Raw genomic sequence first — 24,324 nt, 5'->3', positions numbered from 1 at the left:
AAACACACAATAAATTATGAAAGTCTTACAGTTTATTTTTCCACGAAGTTAGTCTGGAAAATATAAGCCAATAAAACAGCATATATGTTGCCTCTTTTGTGATTTAGCCTTTTCTTGTTCCCTGCTTTGAGGGAACATGGATGTGGTCACAAAGTCTGAAGATGAGCCCTTTTTTTAAGTTCTTTGTCAGAATCCCTAGTGCTTCCATTGTTTCCCAAACAGCAACCTCCCCCCGCCCCAACCTCCTTGCCTCTCGCAAACCGAAGAGAGGATTGTTCTTCTGAATTTTCCTAATTCTCTGAGCCGTAAGCAGCTGGAGCTGCTGCAAGGGGTCTTATTCGTCTCCCAAGGGTAACGAGCATTCTATCCTAGGAGCAAGCGGTTTCCTAATAACATCATTAAAGCCAATGTTCACGCGCTCGGGGCCACCGCAACAGCGGCAGCCATCCCCACCCCCCCATCTTCGGCCCCCTCTCGGCCCTGCACCGTGTCCGCCGCCCTTGGGGCGGGAGGAAGTGACACGGGCCCACCCGCCACTTGTGGGTCTTTCCAAACGGGAGCCATGAAGCCAGTCCCCGACTCCCTGCCCCTAGCTGGCTCAAGTTTGGTTTTGTTCTTTTTTCTTTCCCTAGAATTCCTTTAATGGGCAAAATTGGCACAAACGCAGGTGGACATTATATAAAGTGAAAGCTTCAGGAAACAGACCATTCGTTTCACCTTGATCTGCTGAATCACATACAAGGGCGAAAGACTCCCGCCGCCCCCACCCCCCTCCCCCACACACCGATATTCAACACTCTCTTGCACAGAAAACTGAAACAACCCTCTAAACATCGACTCTTTCTGTCCCCTCCAAGACATTAAAGTCAGCAAGTGCAAGGTCAGCCTCGTGAGCAGCCTTTCTCGGAGGACAGGCTGGAGCCCGAGGCCGAGTGCAGCCTCTGCCGTAGGGTGTGCAAAGGGTAAGGCCTCTCTCCGAAACTCTAGCGCGGGGGGCGGCAGTCGTTGAAATTGATGCCAGAACTCTCGTTATTCCGTTTTTCGGCCATTTTCATCACAGAACCATTAACTAAGACATTGCTAGCAACAGGACGGCCCCCTCACCCCCCCGTCCCAGGACTGCCAGCCGCCGGCAGCGCGCAGGAAGGGGAGGCACAAGGCCGCGCGAAGGCTCGTACGCTGACCGGCCAATATGGCCACTTTCACGTGGCTGTGGGCTACCGGGGCTCCCCGTCACCCGGGCATCCCCAGGCTGGGCAGCCGGAAAGACCCTCGGGGAGCGCCAGAGGACAAAACCCCAGTCGATTCCCTAGGCCACCGCTGGGGGACGCGACCTTGTGGCCAGACAGCCGGGCCAACGGTCGGGAGGGAGGTGCCATGTCACAGCACAGGGGAGAAGGCCCATAAACCCCTTGTCTGTCTTCCTCCCCCGTGGCTCACGGAAGGGTACGGTGACCCTGTATTCTTGTCTTTCCCCTCACCCCTTGTTAGTAGTGCTTAAGATGGCGAATATTCGCAGGAGGGGCGCGTTACCCCCGCTCCCTCCCCTGCCAGGGACAGTGGTTCGGCCCGAGCTCCTCTCTGCGCACCGCCCCTTCCCTCTTCCCGCGTCCCCGCGCGAGTGGCGCATTGGCGCCGGGCGCCGAGGGGCGGGGCTCGGCTCGGGCGCGCGCGGGCCCCGTATATAAATACTGGGCCGCGCCGCCCGCCGCCTCGTTCGCTCCGCGCCGCCTGCCTGAGCTAAGTAGACCGCCGTCTTCTGCTCGCACACTTCGCAGTCGCCTTGCCGCTCCCTTTTCTCCTCTACTCCACTTTGACTTACTACCACCACCATGAACGGGCAGCTCAACGGCTTCCACGACGCGTTCATCGAGGAGGGCACGTTCCTCTTTACCTCCGAGTCCGTGGGGGAAGGCCACCCAGGTGAGGTGACGGGCCCTGGAGCGAAGCGAGGGGCGGGGCGCGGGATCGGGCTTGGTTGGTAGGACCCGCTAGTCGCGGTGTCCACGCCAGTGACCCTTTCCCGGCTGGTGGTGGGAAGAGCGGCGGCCGCGCGCCTTCCTCGTGGCGCCGCCGGTGCCGAGCGCGTGGCCGCCGCTCCCTCCCCCGCTTCTCTTCCCCTCTTCCCATCCGGCCGCGCGCCCCGGCATGCGGAAGATTCCAGAAAACGAGAAGGGTGGGGGCCGCGGCCGCTCGTGCTCCTGCCAAGGAGGGCACTATTTCCTCCTCTCCGCTCTGCGCGCCGAGCCACCTCGAGTGGGCGACCCGCCCCGCGTGCTCGCGTCCGGCCCGCGGGAGCGCGCGCCCCGCATTGCAGCCGCAACCACGTGTCTGCCGCATGTGGCTTCTGGGCGAGGGAGCCGGCCGGTTTGCAGAGCGCGGTCTGGGCCTCAGGGGGTCCGCGCTCCCCATTAATTCCTTGGCTACGGTGAAGGATAAGACATGCCCTTAGCCGGTATATGGTTTGGCGTCAAGGTGACAGCCTCCAACTAAATATAGCGCTTGTCTGAGGATCCCTGCCTTATTTGGATCGCGCGTGAAAAGGACAGGAAGCATGAATTGAGTGCGAGGCGCCATTGCAATGGGGCTGACCGTTAAGCAGGGTTTTACTCCACACGTCCTACGGGCTTTGTCCAGCGGTCCGCCATTACGGGGATCAATTTACACGCGAAGGAGTGAAGCAATACCAAGGAACTTTCATTCGCAGCCTGAAAACCTCGTATGGTGAAGATCACTATTTTACTAGTCTGATCCAGACCTTTCTTAGGATGACCACAATGACAGATGTCGTCTGATGGCTTAAGGAGCCATTTCTCTCCAGAAAGCCTACTGTGCCGATGGTGAAACACCACAAGCAACCTAGTGGTCTACTGAGGCCCTAATGAGTGACGGTCAGATGTGGTGTGGTGGTTTTGTTTGTATTCTCCCAGTGTTGGGAACATGTGTGTTTGACCCACCTTTTATTAAGTTAAAGCTGCAGGCATTCGGAAATGTTTAGATTGTTTTGGTCTATGGCATGAGTGCGGTACACGTTTTACTTAAGATTTTTTTGGTTGGTTAAAGAAAATTTAGGAAAGTAAGATTTGGGGAGCTGTATAGATGAGGGGAATATCAAGGATTCAGAATACATTTGGGTATTTTCCAACCTATTCAGCTCTTGATCCTGGATTACCTAACACAGAATCAAATTGTTGCCGATAATCAAATCATTATCCCCTTTGTTCGTGAGGTGTCCTTGCTTTTATCATTTAACTCTTTAAGTGACATTTTCTCTCACTTCCCTAATTGGTGTTCCTTAGAGGATCATGGAGAAATTGATAAACAGACCACACTTTGTGTTAGATTTATAATGAGAATTTTAAACTTGGGGGATAAAATGTTAAGTATTGTTGTCTTTGAAAATTAATGCGGTAAAGGTGAATGTTGCTTGTTTTGCTTTTGGTTGGAAGAAAGCCACTTTTTCTTTGTACTTGCATTTGAATCTCTGTTGTGTGGCTGTTCTGTATAACAATGAAAATTGGTTTAGCCTGGGAACTTTAGTTTTTCAAAATGTTTGAAATAGTGGAAAGATGGGACTCATGTCCTTGTAAAAAGCTGTAAAGTGCATATATCACAATGAGCTTAAATGTGTTAAACATGCTGTTCTGCTGGCTTACCTGAATTGGTGATCTTGTTGTACAGTTACATTAAAAAACCAAGGTGTCAAGTTTGGAAATATGTATCACTGTATGCAGGATTCTTCAGGAAAATGGTTTCTGCAGAAGGAATGCTTTACTTAGATGGCAGTTAGGTATGCTGTTGAAAATGGTTAAATTGATATATTTTTATGTTATATAGGTTTTGCCACAATTTGTAGGGGGTGGGGTACTGTGCCAAGCGGCATGTGGGATAGAGCCCTTGCCCCCTCCTGTGGAATAGTGGAGTCCTAACCACTGCATGGAGGGAATCCCTGCCACAATTTTAGAAGAAACCATTCACAAAGATCTTAACAGCTGTAGTTATAGGGAGGGAGGCATGACATACTTATATTAGTAGTAAATTAAAGAAATTGAGCCAGGAATTTTTTTTCCCCCCAGATAAGATCTGTGACCAGATCAGTGATGCTGTCCTTGATGCCCACCTTCAGCAGGACCCTGATGCCAAAGTGGCTTGTGGTAGGTTCAGAACACTTCTCACCTGATGAAAAGATAACATGAAAATTAACTTTATAAAGTGATATTTGAGTGTGAACATCTCTTTTATTAGAAACTGTTGCTAAGACTGGAATGATCCTTCTTGCTGGGGAAATTACATCCAGAGCTGCTGTTGACTACCAGAAAGTGGTTCGTGAAACCATTAAACACATTGGATATGACGATTCTTCCAAAGGTATGTTTTAATGAGTTGACTTTCTAACCTCATTTTTCCAGATACTTCCTTCAGTCCTCTTTAGTTCTATTTTCTAGAGTGTTCCCGGGAATATTTAATTCCACCCGTATACTTTTACTGTCCTTTTGTTCTGGCCCTATGCTTTTCTCTAAAAGTACTACATTTAGGTATATTTTATTTCTTCAGCAGCATTTAGAATTCCAGATAATTGTAAATTTTAAAATATTGCTATGGCCCTTAAAAAAACACACGTTGTTTTGTTTATAGGGTTTGACTACAAGACATGTAATGTGCTAGTGGCCTTGGAGCAACAGTCACCAGATATTGCCCAAGGTGTTCATCTTGACCGAAACGAGGAAGACATTGGTGCAGGAGACCAGGTATCTGGGCAGACATCTGTTTGCATCTCTTCTTCTAACAAATTTTGAAGCTTGGATTGATTGCATTGGTGACTTTTCCTTTTATAGGGTTTGATGTTTGGTTATGCCACTGATGAAACTGAGGAATGTATGCCTTTAACCATTGTCTTAGCACACAAGCTCAATGCCAAACTGGCTGAACTGCGCCGGAATGGCACTTTGCCTTGGTTACGCCCTGATTCTAAAACTCAAGTAAGTGATGAACATCGTAAAGCCACACCCATTACACTGGCACAGGACATCAGTAAGGTTGTTTGATTAAAGCTAAGAGAAGAATAGCATTTATTTTCTGTACTGTAGTGTAGGGTAGGGAACCAAGAACAAAGCTATTGTTCAGTAGACTGATGTTCTGATGTTTGGCTTTCAAGGTGACTGTGCAGTATATGCAGGATCGAGGTGCCGTACTTCCCATCAGAGTCCACACAATTGTTATATCTGTTCAGCATGATGAAGAAGTTTGTCTTGATGAGATGAGAGATGCTCTAAAGGAGAAAGTCATCAAAGCTGTTGTACCTGCAAAGTACCTTGATGAGGACACAATCTATCATCTACAGCCAAGTGGCAGATTTGTTATTGGTGGGCCTCAGGTAAGGCCTTACAATTTCAGTTAATTTGCCTTTTTTTTTTTTGTAATCTGTCATGGTTACTTGGAAAAACCTGGCTACTTTCCACCTTTTTCCTAGGTTTTTTGAAGCCTGCGTGTGAATCTTCTGAGGATGTTTGCCAAGTGATACTGAATAAGCATTTAACAGGCAGGCCTGATCTAGAACCACTGGAAAGGATTGGGCATAAAGTAACTTAAATTATGTAATTTCAGGGTGATGCTGGTTTGACTGGCCGGAAAATCATTGTGGACACTTACGGTGGTTGGGGAGCTCATGGAGGAGGTGCCTTTTCAGGAAAGGATTATACCAAGGTGGACCGTTCAGCTGCTTATGCTGCTCGTTGGGTGGCAAAATCCCTTGTTAAAGGAGGTCTGTGCAGAAGGGTTCTTGTTCAGGTATATATTTTCCTATAACTGGGTTCACTAAAAGGTGTGTAAGTGGGAGGATGTTTAGCAGTTAACTACTTGTCTTTTTTTTTAATACCAGTCTGTTACACAGTGCGTGTCTTTTGCTCACCGACTCTTAATGATATTTAAATTCTTTTAGGTCTCTTATGCTATTGGAGTATCTCATCCATTGTCTATCTCCATTTTCCATTATGGCACCTCTCAGAAGAGTGAGAGAGAGCTATTAGAGATTGTGAAGAAGAATTTTGACCTCCGCCCTGGGGTCATTGTCAGGTAAAGATGGTAAAGCCTATTGCTAGTGAAAAACATTGAGGGTGTGGGTGTGTATATAAACTTGATATATTCAAATCTCAGAAGGCGAAGGTATGAAGAAAGACTCAAGTGGGGAAACATCTTAATTCCTAGAATGTGTTGATATCATAAAAAATTGCCTTCAGTAGAGGCTTAAATTATTAGGAAGAATCTAAAATTCTAGTGCTCCATGGCTTAGACTAACTACCCTAGAAAAGTTCTCCACATTTGATACAGACTTGTGTTCCTGTTACCTGAGGGATGTTTACTTAAAAGAATTTTTAGTGCAGATAAATGAGACGTACATGGCTGTTGTAAAGAAAATAACCATGGTAGGGTGTGGGCATGGGACCTTGGTAAGTATTCCATGACTTTAGATGAGTTTTTGACACTTGAAATTTCTCCAAATAATGACAAGTTTTCATATTTGTTGGAGCCAGGGACGGAAAAACGAGAACTATAGTTACTGATAAGGACTGTGCAAGGAGTTTTGGACACCAGGGAAGTAACAAACACTTTTGCCACAAACTTCTTTCCTAGCATACCCCAGAGAACTGAACTCATTTGCCAGAAGTCTTGAAAATGAGTCTTGCTGATTGTTTTGCTTTACTTTAATTGAATGCTACATATTAAGTTACGGACTTGTATATTCCAGGGATCTGGATCTGAAGAAGCCAATTTATCAGAGGACTGCAGCCTATGGCCACTTTGGTAGGGACAGCTTCCCATGGGAAGTGCCCAAAAAGCTTAAATATTGAAAGTGTTAGCCTTTTTTCCCCAGACTTGTTGGCGTAGGCTACAGAGAAGCCTTCAAGCTCTGCGGGAAAGGGCCCTTCTTCCTAAATTTTCCTGTCCTCTTTCAGCTCCTGATCAGTTGCAGTCACTCTATAGTCAATGACATGAATTTAGCTTGTGTGGGGGACTGTAAGTTGGGCTTGCTATTCTGTCCCTAGGTGTTTTGTTCACCATTATAATGAATTTAGTGAGCATAGGTGATCCGTGTAACTGCCTAGAAACAAATCAACAGCATTGTAGTAAATAATGCTTTGAAATTGAACCTTTGTGCCCTATCACCCAACCTTCTAAAATCCTAATTGCATTGACTTTCCCACCAAATGCTGAAAATGTCCTTGTAATGTGCACGTAAAGTACTTGTAGTTCCATTATAGCTTCTTGTCTGGCAATGCCACAGCCCTGTCAGCATGAATTTGTAATGTCTTGAGCTCTATTATGAATGTGAAGCCTTCCCCTTATCCTCCCTATAACTTGATCCACTTCTAATTATGTAGCTCTTTGTCAGGGAGTGTTCCCTATCCAATCATTCTTGCATGTAACGCAAGTTCCAGTTGGAGCTCTAGCCTGACATAAGAAAAAAAAAAGGCAGTTACCATTAAACCATCTCCCTGGTGCTTATGCTCTTAATCGCCATCTCTTAAACAGCACCAAATCAGAATCTCTCCACTTTCAGCTGTCTTTTGGAGGACGTACGTAATAAGGTTTTTATTTAGTAAACCAATCCTATGCATGGTTTCAGCACTAGCCAAACCACCAATTCCTAGCTCTAGAAAAACAGGCACTTGGCACCCTTGTGATGTCATACAGAGAAGTCACAGGGCAGTACCTGAGGGTCTGTAGGTTGCACACTTTGGTACCAGATAACTTTTTTTTTTTTCTTTATAAGAAAGACTGAGTACTCCACACTGCACAAGAACTCCTCCCAGGGTTTTAACTTTGTTTTATTTTCAAAACCAGGTCCAATGAGCTTTCTGGACAGCTGGTGTAGCTACAGAGAAACCAGCTTCCTTCAGAGAGCAGTGCTTTTGGCGGGGAGGAGGAAATCCCTTCATACTTGAACATTTTCTAATTGCTTATTTATTGTATTCTGGGGTATGGCGTAAGTACAGAGAAGCCATCACCTCAGATGGCAGCTTTTAAAAGATTTTTTTTTTCCTCAACACCATGATTCCTTTAACATGTTTCCAGCATTCCCAGGTAGGCCAAGGTGTCCTACAGAAAAACCTTGGGTTAGACCTACAGGGGTTCTGGCTGGTGTTAACAGAAGGGAGGGCAGAGCTGGTGCAGCTGGCCATGGAGAAAGCTGACTTGGCTGGTGTGGTACAGAGAAGCCAGCTTGTTTACATGCTTATTCCATGACTGCTTGCCCTAAGCAGAAAGTGCCTTTCAGGATCTATTTTCGGAGGTTTATTACGTATGTCTGGTTCTCAATTCCAACAGTTTAATGAAGATCTAAATAAAATGCTAGGTTCTACCTTGCCTGTGTGCATTATTATTTGTATTTTGGCGGTATGTGGGATGGTTTCCCAACCAGAGACTGAACGTGGACCTCTGCAGTGAAAGCACTGAATCTTGGCCACCAGGGAACTCCTCCCTCCATTATTCTTGAGTGTTTCAGTATGAGTATGAATGAAACATATTTTAACCCTGAGTAATTGTAATCCCACCCATGGTTTAGGGAAATCACTTCAACTATAGGCCTCTAAAAGGTTCTTAGTGTCAGGGATACGGTTTATGAAAGTTCAACTTTTGTCCAGCACTGCCTTTTTTGGCCAACACAGTGGGCAAAATTCACGTCTTATTACAACAGCCATTTCTGCACTATCAGCAGTGCTTTAAAGGCAAAAGAACAATTAAAAATGAGTATCATGTGAGAAGAGTGATACTTTACATTTTAAACCAATTTTCATTGTTTTGAAAACAAAAGCAATTTAATGCCTTAAATTTGTCTTCTGTCTTCTGTATAAATGGGTTAAAGGCTACAAGTTACTGCAGTTTGAAAAGTTTTTAAACAGTAGTGAAGGACCAGTGAGGATCCATTATATAATGGATAAACTAAAGTTTAAAACCAAAACCACAATGAGGATGTGTATTCTGAATTTGTGGCAGTTATCAACCAGCTCTTGAATCATCCTTTCTTGAGCTACATGGCCCATGTTTACACCAGCAAATATGAAATCAAATGGTTGAAATGCTTTGCTCTTGCAAATGAGGCCCAAGCAGTGCCTGCTTATATCTGTATGCTTGGAGAGTTAAAAGTATAGAAACCAGTTTGGGGGGAAAGGCAAGGTTAAATATAGGGGAGTATAAACTCTTGACCTGCTGTGAAACTTCAGAACTTCAACTTTTCATGACATTAAAAAGCTCCAAAATACCAAAAAGCTTTCAGATGGCCAAGACACTTGTCTCAGTTCAGTTGCTCGGTCGTGTCTGACTGCCACCCTATGAATTGCAGCATGCCAGGCCTCCCTGTCCATCACCAACTCCCGGAGTTCACTCAAACTCAAGTCCATCGAGTCAGGGATGCCATCCAGCCATCTCATCCTCTGTCGTCCCCTTCTGCCCTGAATCCCTCCCAGCATCAGGCTTCCAATGAGTCAACTTCACATGAGGTGGCCAAAGTATTGGAGTTTTCAGCTTTAGCATCAGTCCTAAAGATCACCCAGGACTGATCTTTAGAATGGACTGGTTGGATCTCCTTGCAGTCCAAGGGATTCTCAAGAGTCTTCTCCAACACCACAGTTCAAAAGCATCAATTCTTCGGCGCTCAGCTTTCTTCACATTCCACCTCACATCCATACGTGACCACTGGAAAAACCATAGCCTTGACTAGACGGACCTTTGTTGGCAAAGTAATGTCTCTGCTTTTTGATATGCTGTCTAGGTTGGTCATAACTTTCCTTCCAAGGAGTAAGCGTCTTAATTTCATGGCTGCAATCACCATCTGCAGTGAACCATGGTCAAATAATGACTGTGAGGATGAAGCATCTGTAGGCTGGTGAAGCAGCACCAGAGAAATAATGGCCTTGAGGTTTGGTTCAGCATTTACTAGGATGACACCTGTTGTCAAGGAGCTTGCAGACTGAGGAGAGTGACAAAGGTGGCTTGTCCTCTGCCTAGACCTGGGGTAGAGGTTGGGGATTAACAAGCCTAGGGAGGCTAGTAGGTGCAAAGGCATGAAACTGGGATGGTTACAGCTTGAGAATCAAAAGCATAAAGTGCTAATGAAAGGGAATGTGAAACATGTCACGTTTAAGTTGAAAATCATACTTTTCTACAGTTTCAAGGGGGATGACACTGCTGCTGCTGCTGTGTCGCTTCAGTCGTGTCTGACTCTGTGCGACCCCATAGATGGCAGCCCACCAGGCTCCCCCATCCCTGGGATTCTCCAGGCAAGAACACTGGAATGGGTTGCCATTTCCTCCAATGCATGCGTGTCTGACTCTTAGCCACCCCATGGACTGCAGCCTACCAGGCTCCTCCGTCCATGGGATTTTCCAGGCAAGAGTACTGGAGTGGGGTGCCATTGCCTTCTCTGGCGATGACACTGGTCAGGGACAAAAGACCTAAATGCTGGCCTATGGTAGGAAGCAAAGCCTTCTGGCTAAACAAACATTGATTACCAGGGTCTGAATACTGAAACCTGGAGAACCCAGATTTCCTCCAGTGAACAGCTTTTCTGAACAGTATTAGGTACCCACAACATTGTCACTTGGAAAATGAGACAGGTGGTACACTAACAGTTGGGGGAAAGTAACATCCTTGCCTGTATCAAGAAAAATACTGGAAGAGTTCCCTTCCAAAATGAACTACTTTTATTATTTTCACCAAGTAAAAAGGGTGGGGCAGCAGTTATGGGAAAGGACACAGTGCCAAGGTATATTGTGTCATTGAGGGTATCTGCAAAAGGACTGAAAACCAGTGTTTCCCACGCATGGTTCTTAGCAACGTGCCCTGTGCCGTAGCTATCTCTAACCCACAAAATGCCTTGTGTGAATCACAGGAACTTACTGCCAGGCTCCACTTGGATCAGTTGAGTGCACTTAGGCCCAACCTGCATAACTTCCTGGCAGCCCTGCTCTGATCTGTCTCTAACTGGATTCCAGTATAAAGGCTGAAAGGACAGAGGTAGGAGAGATGAGTTCAACAGGTCCAAAAAGTAAGAGGTAGAACTGATGGGCCTTGAAATCTTAAGAAATGGAAGGAAAATGGAAGAATCAAAAAACAGCTGCCATTCGGTAATAAGCAGTTGTGGATGAATGCATCTTCCGTTTATGACAGTTAAAAACTCTGGGATAGCCAGGTGGAGCTAGATAAAGTTCTAGAGCACAGGAAAGAAATCTAAGCAGCGGCATCCTTGAAAACCATGGAGTGGACATAATCAACCCAAGTGTGTATGGTGAAAAGCAGCCGCCTCGGAAAGAACCCTGAGATTGGATGGAGTGGAGCATGGGAAAAGAAGGCTGAAAACACATGCAATCCTTTATCAAAGTAACTGGGACTGCCAGCCTGCTGCCACCGGTCTCTGCCTCCACACAGGGTTCCCAATAGGGTTCCCAAACAGGGCCTGTTTTTTGTTTGTTTCTGTTGCTAATTATGCATTCTCACTTCCTAGGCCAGTGCCAGGCCTTTGAATTTTCACAGAATTTAGGATCTTCCTGAATCACATCCAAATCTTATACATCATGACTGTAAACATCCCCTGATTTCATTACATTTGGTTAAATCTCACTTTATATCACCTCGTGCTCATTGAAAACTAGAATAATGCTAAATACTAAGCTTGTTTTTTAGATGTATATCACTATTAATCATCTAAATTCTGTTATCAGTTTAACTCTCTGCTATTCTATGCTCATAACCCCTAGTGAAAAACTGGCTGTATAAATAATAGGAACAAAAAAAGAATCAAAATTGCAGTGAAGAGAAAATTACCCTGCATCTAAAACCTGATCACCATCCTAATCACACTTTATAATCAGACAAGTTTTAAGCTATGTTATTTCAGAATTACTGTCAGTGATTCTGAAAATTTTAAGAGGCAGGGTGCAAGACCTTAAGCCAAACAGACTTGAGGTTCAGACCATCAGTCAGTCCATCTCTTATTAGGCATATGTCTTTGAGCGGATTATACTACCCCTCAGCCTCAGCTTCCCCAACCACAAAATAAGGCTTATGGCTCTTAAGGAATAAGTGTAATAACGCTGGCACAGGGCTTCACACAGTGCCTGTATAGGGCAAGCACTTAACAGCAGCTGTTATTTTCATGGAACATTAACTCTCTTTTGGCAAGGAGCAAGTCACTTTAAACCTGATTCTTACCCCTTGAAAGACATTTTCACATTGTTTTTTAACCCCACTGCCCAAGCCCCTCAACCTTGGAATTGATAAATCTTATCCTTGCTTTATTTCCTTGGTCCCTCTAATCTATCCTCTCTGAATTTATTATAGCTAGGATATGGAGGAAAAACAAAAAATCTGAAGTAGTTTTTTCACATGTCCACTGCCTATGTAATGGTCCTGTGACTGGCTGCTGCCACATTTGTACTCCACATCTGGCCTCCCTCAGAACTCTGAGTGGACAGGGTGAGAATCCGGCTCAGGAGGGTTAGGATTAGAAGAATCTGTGTTTACAGGACTCGGCTCTCCCGCTGGCTCAAAGGGTCGCAAGTTGGCATAAGTCACTTCTTGGGCCAGCTGCTCCAGGGAAGGGCGGCCAAATGCCAGATTTCGAAGTGAGATACAAGTCATGAGAAAGCTGAAAAAGATGGGAAAAAGCCAGCTGTCCAAACTCCTATTTCAACACAGGCAATCCTGCCAAAGCCCTCAGAGGACACCTGGTCATCTGGCCTCTCACCCACAGATAAGAATCTCCCCCCAGACACCCCCATCCCAGCTGGAAGGGCACCCCACTCTTCACACAGTCTGACTGAGGATTCCAGGGTGGGGTAGGAAAAACGCACAGGAAATAAGCTGAGTCGGAACAAGACAGTGCCCATCAGACATACCATTTACTCTCCCAATCAATCAGGGAGAGGAGCAAGGAGAGAGGAAAAAGGGAGTTTAGCACTGGATTGTCCTCTCCTGGGAAAGAGTCCCTAATGTTACTCTCACCAGAGAACAGTGACCCAGCCTGCAAACATCTGATGACAAAGTACTATAGAGTAAAGCTTACCTGCGGCGAAAGATAAAGAGCTTTCGCAGCAAGAAGCGGACAAGTCGCTCGTGGAAAGGGGCATTTCGCCGGCGTTCAATCTCCTGGAGCCTTTGCTGGCGTCTAAGGAAGGTCTGGACCAGTGGTGTTGGCTCAGGGCCGCCTTTGACTTCCCCTTCGAGCAGAGGTTGCAGCTCTGGAGGCAGAGGCCCTGTTTCTGTCCGGAAGAGGGCAAAAAGAGGAATCACTGAGAAAAGAGCATTCTCTCTTCTAGAACTCCTCTTTCCCCAGCTAGAAGCTTCAAATTCATTCGTTAAGTGGGCAGATCCTCGATCATGACCCCGACTTCCTATAAAGTGGGCTCTCTCAGCCCAAATCTTCAGATACTCACCACTTCCATTCTCCACCTTCTCCTTCAATTCTTGAAGATACGCCAGGTCTTGCTCGAGTGCAACCTCTGTAGTGTTGACGTAGATGTACATGTAGCAGGAAGGACTGGACGACACTGTGTACACCTTATGGTACTCACCAGCCGGCAACTGAAAAGGGGGAAGAAATGCATCTCTCATGCTCTAGCCTTTCGCTAGCCAGCCTGTGGCCTCCCTCCACTTCCCCACCTCCATCTTTTTTCTTATATATTGGAATCCAAAGGAACTGACCTCTAGAATCCTGAATGAGGCTATTTATAGCCCCCAGGGCCCTTGCTTTTTCATCCCCACTGCATTGTTGTTATTTAGTCGCTAAGTCATGTCCAGCTCTTTCGTGAGCCCATGGACTGTAGCCCACCAGGCTCCTCTGTCCATGGGATTTTCCAGGCAAGAATGCTGGAGCGGGTTGCCACTTCCTTCTCCAAGGGATCTTCCTGACCCAAGGATTGAACCTACATCTCCTGCAATTGGCAGGTGGATTCTTTATCAACTGAGCCACTAGGGAAGCCTCCCACTGTGTTACTGTTACGTTAAAGGATTTTGCATTTATACTAAATCAACTACACTCATCAAAAGTTTTCTATCATTGTTAATTCAAGCCAAATACCTGCATTGTTTCTCCCTCCTGAAGAGTCTGGTTCTTCTGTTCTGCCACCAGCTCCACGGTCACCTCCCCCTGCAGCAGCTGGATGCTAGTGTTGCCCAGGTCTTCACTCACGAAGTTCTCCAGGTGCAGCCCTGCCAGGGGCAAGAGTTCCCATCCCACCCCAAGGTGGCGTGAACTCACTCCCAGTCAGAACAGAGAAATCACACCTTCACCAGCACCTTCACCTCGGGTTTCAAAAACCAGCCTCCCACCAGGAGCAGACCCTCCCGGCTCCATCACACACTGTGTCCCTGGCCTAGGAGGCCAGAAAGGAGACAGCAAAGCCTTTGTGCTTTCTTCCATACCAGGGAAATCTGCAATGAAGACCACTTCGGTGTGGTTGTCCAGGCTGCTCTTGATCTCCTGTAGTTTAGTTCTCCAGGGAGACAGGTCCATCAGCAGTGGCTGCAGCCAAGGTGTACGCTGGAAGGGCGACCAGGCAGCCTGCACGATGTCCACACGAGGGTCAAAAATCCTTAGGGAAAGAAATCATGTTCTAAGGCCATAGCCACCTACATACCGCAATTTCCAGTTCTGTTCATCACTGTTCCCGGATAGAACAAACAGGGTTTTCCAGAAAGAAGAAACAGCCTATGTCAGCATGTTACTGCCAGTTGGGGACAGAGAAACAGAAGAGGGGAAAGAGGTTCTGGAGCACTGGGAAGAATGGGGGTTAGTGGCCGCCTGAGGAGAGTTAACAGCTTCTAAGAGAATGAGTTCCCTTTTCTTCGGGATGACGGTGCCCTCTGCTGGATGCAATCGGCTATGCCCACAACCAGGTCAACAGGGACATGCACCAGTGGACAGCCTTGCAAGCAAGACAACACTGAGGAGCACAGGCTAGTCATCTGGGCCAAAAAAAGCTGGACTTCACGTTTTCCCCCTTCTCTGCTCCCCTTGCCCACCTCTGCTGGAAGCGGTCATTGATGGAGACCCAAATATCAAAGTAGATCTGGGGCTCAGTGACATTGTACTTGGGCAGCAGGCGGCTCAGGCAAGTGGCATATTGCTTCAGCATGTCTGCATGGTCCTTCCAACGCCGGCTCTGTGTGAATACCTGCCCCAAACCCCCACATTAGTCCCACCTCGTTGTTATTGAGCTTCCAGACATGTCATGCAGTGCCGAAGGCACAAAAAGATCCCTGTCTGCTGCCAGTCTTGACAGGGAAGAAAAAAAAATGAGAACCAAAAAACTTTATGGAAGAATTTTTTTCATTGCTGGGCTAGCGGTACTCACCTTTCTAAGTCTCATCTCAATTGAGGGACGTGAATGACACTGCCCCATTTCAACCCCCACAAAAGAAGGTTCCACCTGGCTCCAGAGAAAGGGCAAAGTGGACCCACAGAGACCAGACCCCAAAGCTCCAGGGGTCCTCTGAAGGCCAGGAAGTTAGTGGCATCTCACCCCAGGGTTGAGGTAGCCCAGTTCACCGGTGCGGCCATCACGGTAGGTGATCTTCACGTGCTGGTGGGAGCGGGAGTGCACCATCATGTCCCAAGAGTAGCCGTATAGCCCGTTGGTCCAGTTGTTGTACCCCTGAGGAGGCAGGGTGGTGGGAATCAGCTCCATGCTCCTCATGCTAATGCCGTCCTCTGCCCAGAGAGGTCCCCAGACCTGCCCGCTTCTCTCCTGAGCACTGTCCCCTCCACCACTATCCAAGCGGACCCTCAGCCCACACGCACCTGGGTGAGGAAGTGGGAATAAGGCAAGAAGAGCTGCTCCAGGAGGTAGAGCAGGGTGAAGGCAGTGCTCAGCTTGTGGCGCAGCCCTGGCTTCTGACTGCCTCTGGCCCGGCTCCTCTTATACATACAGGAAGTGCTGGGCTGAGGGGCAGTCCTGAGGGGCAGCAGCTCTTGCAGCTTTTTCGGGCAGTGAGCTACCAGCTTCCGAGGCCATTCAGGACAGCAGAAGAGAGGGCTGCTGGCCAGCATGACGTAGGGGAACATGCCTAGAACAGCGGGGAAGAAATCAGCACTTCAGGAGTTGGGCTGGAAAACGTGGCTCATCCCCTCCACACCTCCCCTTCTCCTAGGCAGCCTCTCCCAGGTATTTCACTTATGAAGAAAGAAATTCTCAACTGGAGCCTATTACTTCCCACAGAAACAAAACATACTAGCTGAGCCCAAAAGCCCTGGGCCGCTTTCCCATCTGTTTCCATCTCTCAGAGATGACGTCCGGCTCAGCTTAGCTCCTGCTCCTGTCACCGTCTCCCCCTGCCACATGGGCTGCTGGTTCGTCCCTCCCCTGCACACCTGTGGCTTCCTGTTTCCCACCAGATTATAGGAACTGACCAATGCTGAAAAGCTGGGAATTCATGCAGTGGAAGTAGGACACGAAGACGAAGCCGATGGGTCTTGAGGCATCAAAGAAGAGCAGGAAACCGGCTGAGAGGTCGAGCAGCAGTCCGCACCAGTGCACCACCAGCAGACTCGTCATCTCCTCGGACAACACAAGTCTGCAGACACCAGGGTCAAAGCTCAGGCACTAGCACACATGGAATACTCACAGTTGAGGCACCTCTGCTACCCTCTCCATGCTGCATGATCCACCCCGGCAGAAGGGTAGAGAACTCCACCCAAAGACATCCTCTGGGAGGGTTTTCCAACCCCTTTTCATTCCCACAAAATTAAGAGTGTTAGTCGCTCAGTTGTGTCCAACTCTTTACGACCCTAGGGACTACAGCCCACCAGGCTACTCTGTCCATGGGATTTTCCAACCCAGGTATTGAACCCGGGTCTCCTGCATTGCAGGCTGGTGGTTCTTTACCATCTGAGCCATCAGGGAATCTCACATACTTCAGGTGTCCAATTTCTTTCAACATGCCCTAAGTAATAAGCAAGGGCAGAGCTCCCAGAGCAAAATTTGACTGAGCAGTGTGTGTGTTGTGCAAGGCAGGTTCTTCCTGGAGGTATACCAGAAGAGAAACTTTAAAAGGGGAATGCTGGGCTGATATAATGATGTCAAACTTCCGGAACTGGGAAGTGTCAGGGCAGAGGGAAGAGTACAAAGTAAGACAAGAAGGGAGTTCCCTGTTGGTCCAGTGGTTAAGAATCCGCCTGCCAATGCAGGGGACACGGGTTCGATCCCTGGTCTGGGAAGATTCCACAGCCATGGAGGAACTAAGCCCACTCGCTGCAACTACTGAGCCCACACACCTGGAACCCATGCTCTGCAACTAGAGCAGCCACAGTAATGAGAAGCCCACACACCACAGCTAGACAGTAGCCCCTACTTGCCACAACTAGAGAAAGTCTATAGCAACAAAGACCCAGCGCAGTCAAAAGTAACATTAAAAAAAGGAAGGCCAAAGGAAGAAGAGATGGGAGGAAAAGAGAAGTCAGAGAGAAGCAGCTCTGCTTTGGGAAGAGTTATTAACAATGGTTTTGTTTGGGAAGGGGAGCTGACTGTCCATATCTTGGCATGCCAGTTGAGGAATCTGGGCAAGAGGCTGGGGCAGCCACCCAAGGACAGAGGCCCCATCACAGCAACTGCTGGGGCACTGACTCACTCTCCAAGTCACCTAGTGCTGGCACTTCCCTTTCCTTTATTTCTTTTCCCTTCATTCCGGCCCATGCTGTAAGTCTCCCAGGGGCAGCTAAGCCTAGATCTTTTGACATCATCAACTCTGCCTTCTGCTGAAGAGGGAGATGAGTGGACAGAGTGAAGCATGCAGCAAATTTAGGCAAAGTGGGAGCAGCAGCTAGGACCGTAGACCTGAAGGAGGTGAGCCCCCCAACCCTGCACCTGGCCGCTCTAGGCCTCTGCCCTGCCGCTCACTTGAAAGGGCTGAAGAGCCAGTGCCGTGACAGGTATTCCATAGAGTAGCCTTCCACCCAGTCTGCGTCCAGCTTCTTTATGCCCGCAATGAAGTACACGATGAAGATCTGCAAACACAATATGCAAAACGAATATTCACACAAAGTCAGAGCCTCATCCTCCACAGACAGTCACAAATCAGTTCTGACCTCAGTCCAGGGCCTGAGAGACGAGATCTACTCATTCATCTCAGACGTTCACTCACCTAACATCCTACAGATATCAGGCACAGTATTAGGCAAAGTCAGGACGGAAAAGTCGGGCTTCCCTGGTGGCTCAGATAGTAAAGAATCTGACTACAATGCAGGAGACCTGGGTTCCATCTCTGAATTGGGAAGATCCCCTGGAGAAAGGAATGGCAACCCACTCCAGTATTCTTGCCTGGAGAATTCCATGGACAGAGGAGCCTGGCGAACCACAGTCCATGTGGCTGCAAAGAGTCAGACAGGACTGAGCAACTAACACTTTCACTTTACTTTCACTTTTGAAGGCAAGTCATGAAGCACAGAGGTTACTCTTTCTTCATGAGGATTCTAATCTAGTGGGAATAAAGCTCTTTCTTTGTATGACAAGGTGAGAGATCCCAGAGATTAGGAAGTAGCTTAGATTAGAAAACAGGGAGAAGCCAGGCCAGCTTTCCAGCAAAAAGGGAAAAAGGGATGTCCCTGGTGGTCCAGTAGATGAGAATCTACCTACCAATGCAAGGGACATGGCTTCAAATCCTGATGTAGGAAGATCCTACATGTTGAGGGGCAACTAAGCCCATGCACCACACAACTAGTGAGCCCACACTTTAGAGCCCACAAAGCTCTCTTGCCTAGAGCCCATGCTCTGCAATCAGAGAAGCCCCCACAATGAGAAACTGGGGCACAGCACTCAAGAGTAGCCCTTGTTCTCCACAACTAAAGAGAGACTCGTATGCAGCAACGAATACCCAGCATAGCCAAAAATAAAATAAATAAATAAAAAATTTTTTAAATAGTTGAGTTTCAAAAAGGAGGAAGGAGGAGGAGAAGATTCAGGGAGGCCAAGCAGAGCGAAGTCTGGCAGTGGGCGGCCATGCTGCCAACGGCTGTGAAGAACACCCCCTCTCTCCTGCAATCTGGTACCTGGCCACGCAACACAGCATAGTTCCAAAGGGGCACGTGGGCGTTCCGCTTCCGGGCTCTCAGCAGGCCATCCACAGACCTGCAGTTGAGAGGGAGAACGGTAGGGGACGGGTTCTTAGTCCAGTCCCATTTCTACCTTGCTTTTTAAATGGAATCATCTCTCTATTCCAGGATATCTCTGTAGTGATCTCTCTATTCTAGGACGTCTCCCACATCTTCTCAGTTCTCTCAGAGGCCCTTGCGAATTATTTGAGCACCTTGTAATGATCATTTCAAGTCATAACAGAAACTACTAGTCGTAACTACTAGTGAGTTATAACAACAACAAAATATTCAGTGTTTAACATCTGTTAGTTAGCAAATTAGTCTCCTCATAAACCAGGAAAAAGACTACAACGCTAGCTCCAGAAGAAAGGGGCTGTAGACCCTCCATTCCCCACCCCATGGCCACAGGGCAGCTGGCAGTAAGACTAGTATATACTGACCTCGTGTTACCTGCATGAGGGGAGGTGTACTTCCCCCTGCTCCACCTGCCACCCCATCCACTGCATGGGACAAGGGCATAAAGAATCACTGCTGCTGCTGCTAAGTCATTTCAGTCGTGTCCGACTCTGTGTGACCCCATAGATGGCAGCCCACCAGGATCCCCGTCCCTGGGATTCTCCAGTCAAGAACACTGGAGTGGGTTGCCATTTCCTTCTCCAATGCATGAAAGTGAAAAGTGAAAGTGAAGTCTCTCAGTCGTGTCCGACTCTTAGCGACCCCATGGACTGCAGCCTACCAGGCTCCTCCATCCATGGGATTTTCCAGGCAAGAGTACTGGAGTGGGGTGCCACTGCCTTCTCTGAAAGAATCACTGATATGCAAAAAAAAAAAAAGATTACAGTGCTAAAAGAGGACTAAATTTGAAAAACAAGGAATTTCAGGGAATGTTTGCAAAGCTGGTGTATGAAAATATACATAGTGCATTTAAAGCAAAGTTTCAGTTTTCAAGACAAACTGACATTTCACAGACCTGGATGCTAGGATCTAGCTGAGAACGGACAAAACCAGGCTACTAAGATTAGATGTATTCTGGGGAGGCAGAAGCAAAGCAGGTTTTCAATAAGACACAGAATGAGCAGAGAAGCCAGGAAAGGGGCAGGTTATTATATTTGTGCTCAGGAGCACTGGAGTCTGCCACTAGGGAGACCTGGAGTCTCATTTATGCCTCTTAACTGCTCAGTGACCTTAGACAAATCCTCTATTTCTGTAAGCCTTAATTTCTTCATTTATAAAATGGGAACTCCATGTTATAACCATGGGGTTATAACATGGAAAAAACAAAAATGTTTAGCATAGTGCTTGGCATGTGGAAAGCCTTTAGTGAATGATCAGTCGGTATTTTTTCAAATTGTGCAAAAATTACAAAAATGAGATTTTCTGGGGTATTCTGTCAAAGAGTGTTAGTCACTCAGTCATGTCCAACTCTTTGTGACCCCATGGACTGTAGCCCATCAGGGCTTCTCTGTCTATGGAATTCTCCAGGCAAGAATACCAGCCATTCCCTTTTCCAGGGGATCTTCCTAATCCAGGGATCAAACCTGGGTCTCCTGCATTGCAGGAGGATTCTTTACCATCTGAGCCTCCAAGAAAGCCCAACTACTTCTCAATTCTTTATGATGAGAGCTGGCCACTCTGAATGAATGTAAAGGTTTACAAAAAGGGGATATCTGCATAGGTGTACTGACGATTGACATGTGATTAATGACTGATAAATCACTAACAAATCCAGTGTTTGAGGTTTTCTTCCCACGCCCATGTTACTGACAGCTCATACTTGCTTTTCACTTAGTAATAGAAGGATTCCTTAAAGATCATCAGTTCTGCAACCCTGTCTCCAAATCCCTTTTCCACCTCCCCTGAAAGATGGTCACATAAGCCAGAGGTGGGGGAGGGTTACCTCCTCCAGGGAGAGCACTGCTGAGCAGCCCTGGTGGGCCCTCTCCTTCTGACATGCCTCTGCCCCACATCAGTGTCTACTCTTGGCTCTAATTCTGTCCCTCACAGAGAAAGTCTGCTCCCTCTTCCACATGACCACCCTTGAAGTATTTGAAAATAGCTATGTCTGGCTTTAGTCTTCTCTTCTTCTAAGAGGATTACAGGAAGTGGACAGATCAAGGCACCTGGGGAGATAGGGAAAGAGTGAAGGGGTGGGAATGGAGCCACTCTGCTTGTGGTCACCCTCAGAACTCCCACCTCGCTGACCATCACCCCTCCGGAATCCATCCAAGTCACCTTTGCTTGTTTACAAGTTATGTTTACTCTGCAAAGCACGGCTGAAGATATGCTTGCTGGGACAAGTGCTAGGACCTTACTGGGCCCTACCTCTGGTGACCATCCTGACACAGCCAACCCCTCCCTCGTTCCCCCAGACTCATACCAGTAGTGGTGTGCATCCACAAATGTCAGCTGAAAGGCCAACAAGCCATACAGATAGGAGTGGTTGTTCCACGACGTCTTGTCCAGGAGAAACACATACCAGTATGGCAGCAGGAATAACACACAGCTTATCCGGTAGCACAGGCCCAGCATCATGCCCAGTGCCCCTGGGATTGGTAGGGGAGAGGATTAAAAGGTCAAAGGGTCACCACAGGCCCAGCTCCCCTGGGACAGCCTATGGGTGGGGTTAAGAAACTCATCAGACATTTTACAGTCAGATAAAAATAAATTTCAACTAAATGTTATTTCAATATTTTAAAAAGAGTTAAGGGGTCACAGCTCAGATGACACACAGGATATTATAATATCCTGCTTATAATTTCAGCAGGATGAAATTATAAGTTATATAATAAGTGAAATAAGAAAACCTAGAGAATTCCCTGGCTGTCCAGCGGTTAGGACTTAGTGTTTTCAATGCCAAGGGCCTAAGTTCGATCCCCAGTCAGGGAACTAAGATCTCGCAAACCATGTGGCACAGCCAAAAATAAAAATGAAACCCAAGACCCTGGTCATTCACCAGCATGCTTCGGATTTCTGTGTATTAAGTAGGCCAGTCAATACGCCCGTCTCTCCTGCAGTTTCTCTCACCCAGAAACATGATGGTGTAGATCAGATACATCCAGTCAAGTGGCAGTGGCTGCAGGGCGTCCAGTAAGGGGAAGCGACACACCTCCAGGCCATCCAGGTATCTTCGGTCTAGGGAGCTGAGACCACGCTCCTGGGGTATGTCCAGCACCATCATCAGCCCTGAGAAGGCAGAGAGAGAAGGTGCCGATAGGCCTCAGCAAAGGCAACCATGGAACATACTGGAATATAGTCAGGCACACCCAGCTCCAGAAATAATTCATTCAACAATAATCATGCTTGCTAAGTCGCTTCAGTCGTGTCTGACTCTTTTTAATCCCACGGACTGGAGCCCTGTCCATGGGATTCTCCAGCCAAGAATACTGGAGTGGGTTGCCATTTCCTCCTCCAGGGGATCTCCTGACCCGGGGTTCGAACCCACATCTCCTGCATTGACAGGCAGGTTCTTTACCACTCGTGCCACCTGAGAATTGGTTGAGTGCCTACTCTGTGCTAGGCATTGTGCCAGTTGTGGGATGTCAGCCACTGCACCTCCCTGAGCCAATTCCCCATTTGTGAGAAGGGGCTCATAATATTTTGCAGGGTCTCAGAGAAGATTAAATGAAAGAAGCATACAAAGTGCTGTCGAAGCTATTCAGGTTTTGATAGTCATGTTTGTAAAGGTCTGTCCTATTGGCTACACAAAGTGCTCTGGGGTGATGCGCCCTCAACCTCTTTTACTTCCTGGCACAGCAGTATCTGGCCAGCACACTAGGGTAAACAGAAGGGCTACTCAGGTCAGGAAGCCAGCTCCAAATTAAGGTAGGATTTCTCAACCCCAGGACAATTCAGTTTGGCCTGGTTAATTATTTGCTGGAGGTTTACCCTGTGGTTCATAGGTCATTCAGCAGCATCCCTGATTTCTGTGTAGATGCCAGTAACCACTTCTTCCCCTTCCCCCACACCTAGTTGTGACAAATACAAACGTCTAGAGACATTGCCAAATGTACCCTGGAGAGTAAAAGCGTCTCCAGTTGAGAACCACTGGGTTAGGTAGATTAATATCTCGGCATGTCTGTAACCCATTCCAAACATACATGCTGTGGCCTATGAGTTAGAAAGGTCTGGATTAGGGAGTCACAGCCTAAATGGCTGCTTTGTCACCCCTGCCATTTCTCTGAAGTCTAGTCCTTAGCGTAGTTACTGGAAAACTTCATTCCACAAATAAAATGGGTTCCTGTTCCCCTGTCTCTGTATTTCCTGTAGCCTTGGATCAAAGCACTTCTGATCTCCAAGCCCTAATCAGAGGAGACAAAACTGGGTTACAAAGAGTTCTTCCAGGATATTAGTCACTTCAGCTTTTAGAAAAAGGAAGGTTAGTCCACTAAACAAGAAAGTATCCAAGAAATGGACAAGGAACCATTGTCATTCTCTCACCCCCAACCATGCTGGCACCTCCCAGACACTGGACTTACCGAAGAGAAAACGGAAGACTGCCAGGCCTGCAGGATCCGTGGGTCTATTCAGCAGGGTCACCAGCCTCTCCCAGCTGGACACATCTGTCCACTCAAAACCCAACAGTTTCCCCATTCGGCTGCCCTGACGGGGCCCTGAAGTCTGTGCAGCCTTGTCTTTCTTTACTTTGTCTGCAACCAATAAATGGAGAGAGTTGCACGTGCACGTATGGGAATGGAGATGTTTTAAAACAGACTCCTTCTCAAATCAGAGAAATCTCCGTCTAGGGCTTCTGCCTACCTGGGTTCACCCACTGATCTCTGACTGCTCGAAACATCCCTGCAGTGCAGCCCCTCCTCCAGGATCCCCCAGTGCCCCAGAACCTTTCTCAGACTGCAGCCCCCTAATCGCAAAGCGTCCTGAATGTCATCAACCCACCCCGAAACAGAAGACTGCAAACTCTCTCTACAAAGCCCTTCCCAACCGAGGCTCCCTTCCCCAGGTTCCGCAGGGCATCCCTGCCCTACCCCTCTGAAAGTTGCGCCCCTCTCTATGCGCCACAAGGCGGGGCTCTGAGCCTACCTGAGCCCCGCGGGGCCCGCGCGGGCCGAGCGGAGACCGCCATGGCCTCCGCGAGGTAGATATGCCACAGCAACAACCTCCGAGCCCGGGGGCGTCGCAAGGGGCGGCTCCCCTAAGCCCCGCCTCCCCGACACATCAGCACGCACGAGGCCGGCCGGAAAGCGCCAGGACTGTCGTGAAGGGCCCTAGTCGGCCGCGCTGGA

At 47.7% G+C, this 24,324-nt stretch overlaps 2 protein-coding genes across 2 annotated transcripts; one reads left to right on the top strand and one right to left on the bottom strand.

The window, feature by feature from the left end:
* The first annotated feature begins 1,713 nt into the window (after positions 1 to 1,713).
* Positions 1,714 to 8,364, top strand: MAT2A (methionine adenosyltransferase 2A). Its single transcript, XM_027555549.1, has 9 exons — positions 1,714 to 1,923; positions 4,077 to 4,154; positions 4,246 to 4,368; positions 4,636 to 4,748; positions 4,836 to 4,979; positions 5,156 to 5,374; positions 5,605 to 5,787; positions 5,939 to 6,072; positions 6,746 to 8,364. The coding sequence occupies exons 1-9, from the start codon at positions 1,833 to 1,835 to the stop codon at positions 6,846 to 6,848; spliced, it is 1,188 nt and encodes a 395-aa protein (XP_027411350.1). The 5' UTR covers positions 1,714 to 1,832; the 3' UTR covers positions 6,849 to 8,364.
* A 2,313-nt stretch (positions 8,365 to 10,677) lies between these two features.
* GGCX (gamma-glutamyl carboxylase) lies at positions 10,678 to 24,232 on the bottom strand. The gene is made up of 15 exons (XM_027555548.1): positions 24,122 to 24,232; positions 23,560 to 23,730; positions 22,109 to 22,267; positions 21,462 to 21,627; positions 19,040 to 19,118; positions 17,892 to 17,998; positions 16,406 to 16,569; positions 15,797 to 16,062; positions 15,519 to 15,650; positions 15,019 to 15,170; positions 14,419 to 14,588; positions 14,075 to 14,205; positions 13,431 to 13,578; positions 13,061 to 13,256; positions 10,678 to 12,643 (listed from the first exon to the last, which is right to left on the bottom strand). The coding sequence occupies exons 1-15, from the start codon at positions 24,162 to 24,164 to the stop codon at positions 12,451 to 12,453; spliced, it is 2,277 nt and encodes a 758-aa protein (XP_027411349.1). The 5' UTR covers positions 24,165 to 24,232; the 3' UTR covers positions 10,678 to 12,450.
* Between the last annotated feature and the right edge of the window lie 92 nt (positions 24,233 to 24,324).

Source organism: Bos indicus x Bos taurus, chromosome 11 (assembly GCF_003369695.1).
Source record: "Bos indicus x Bos taurus breed Angus x Brahman F1 hybrid chromosome 11, Bos_hybrid_MaternalHap_v2.0, whole genome shotgun sequence".
Lineage (NCBI taxonomy): Eukaryota > Metazoa > Chordata > Mammalia > Artiodactyla > Bovidae > Bos > Bos indicus x Bos taurus.
Note: the sequence above shows the minus strand (reverse complement) of the source record. Positions and strands in the feature narration are given on the sequence as shown.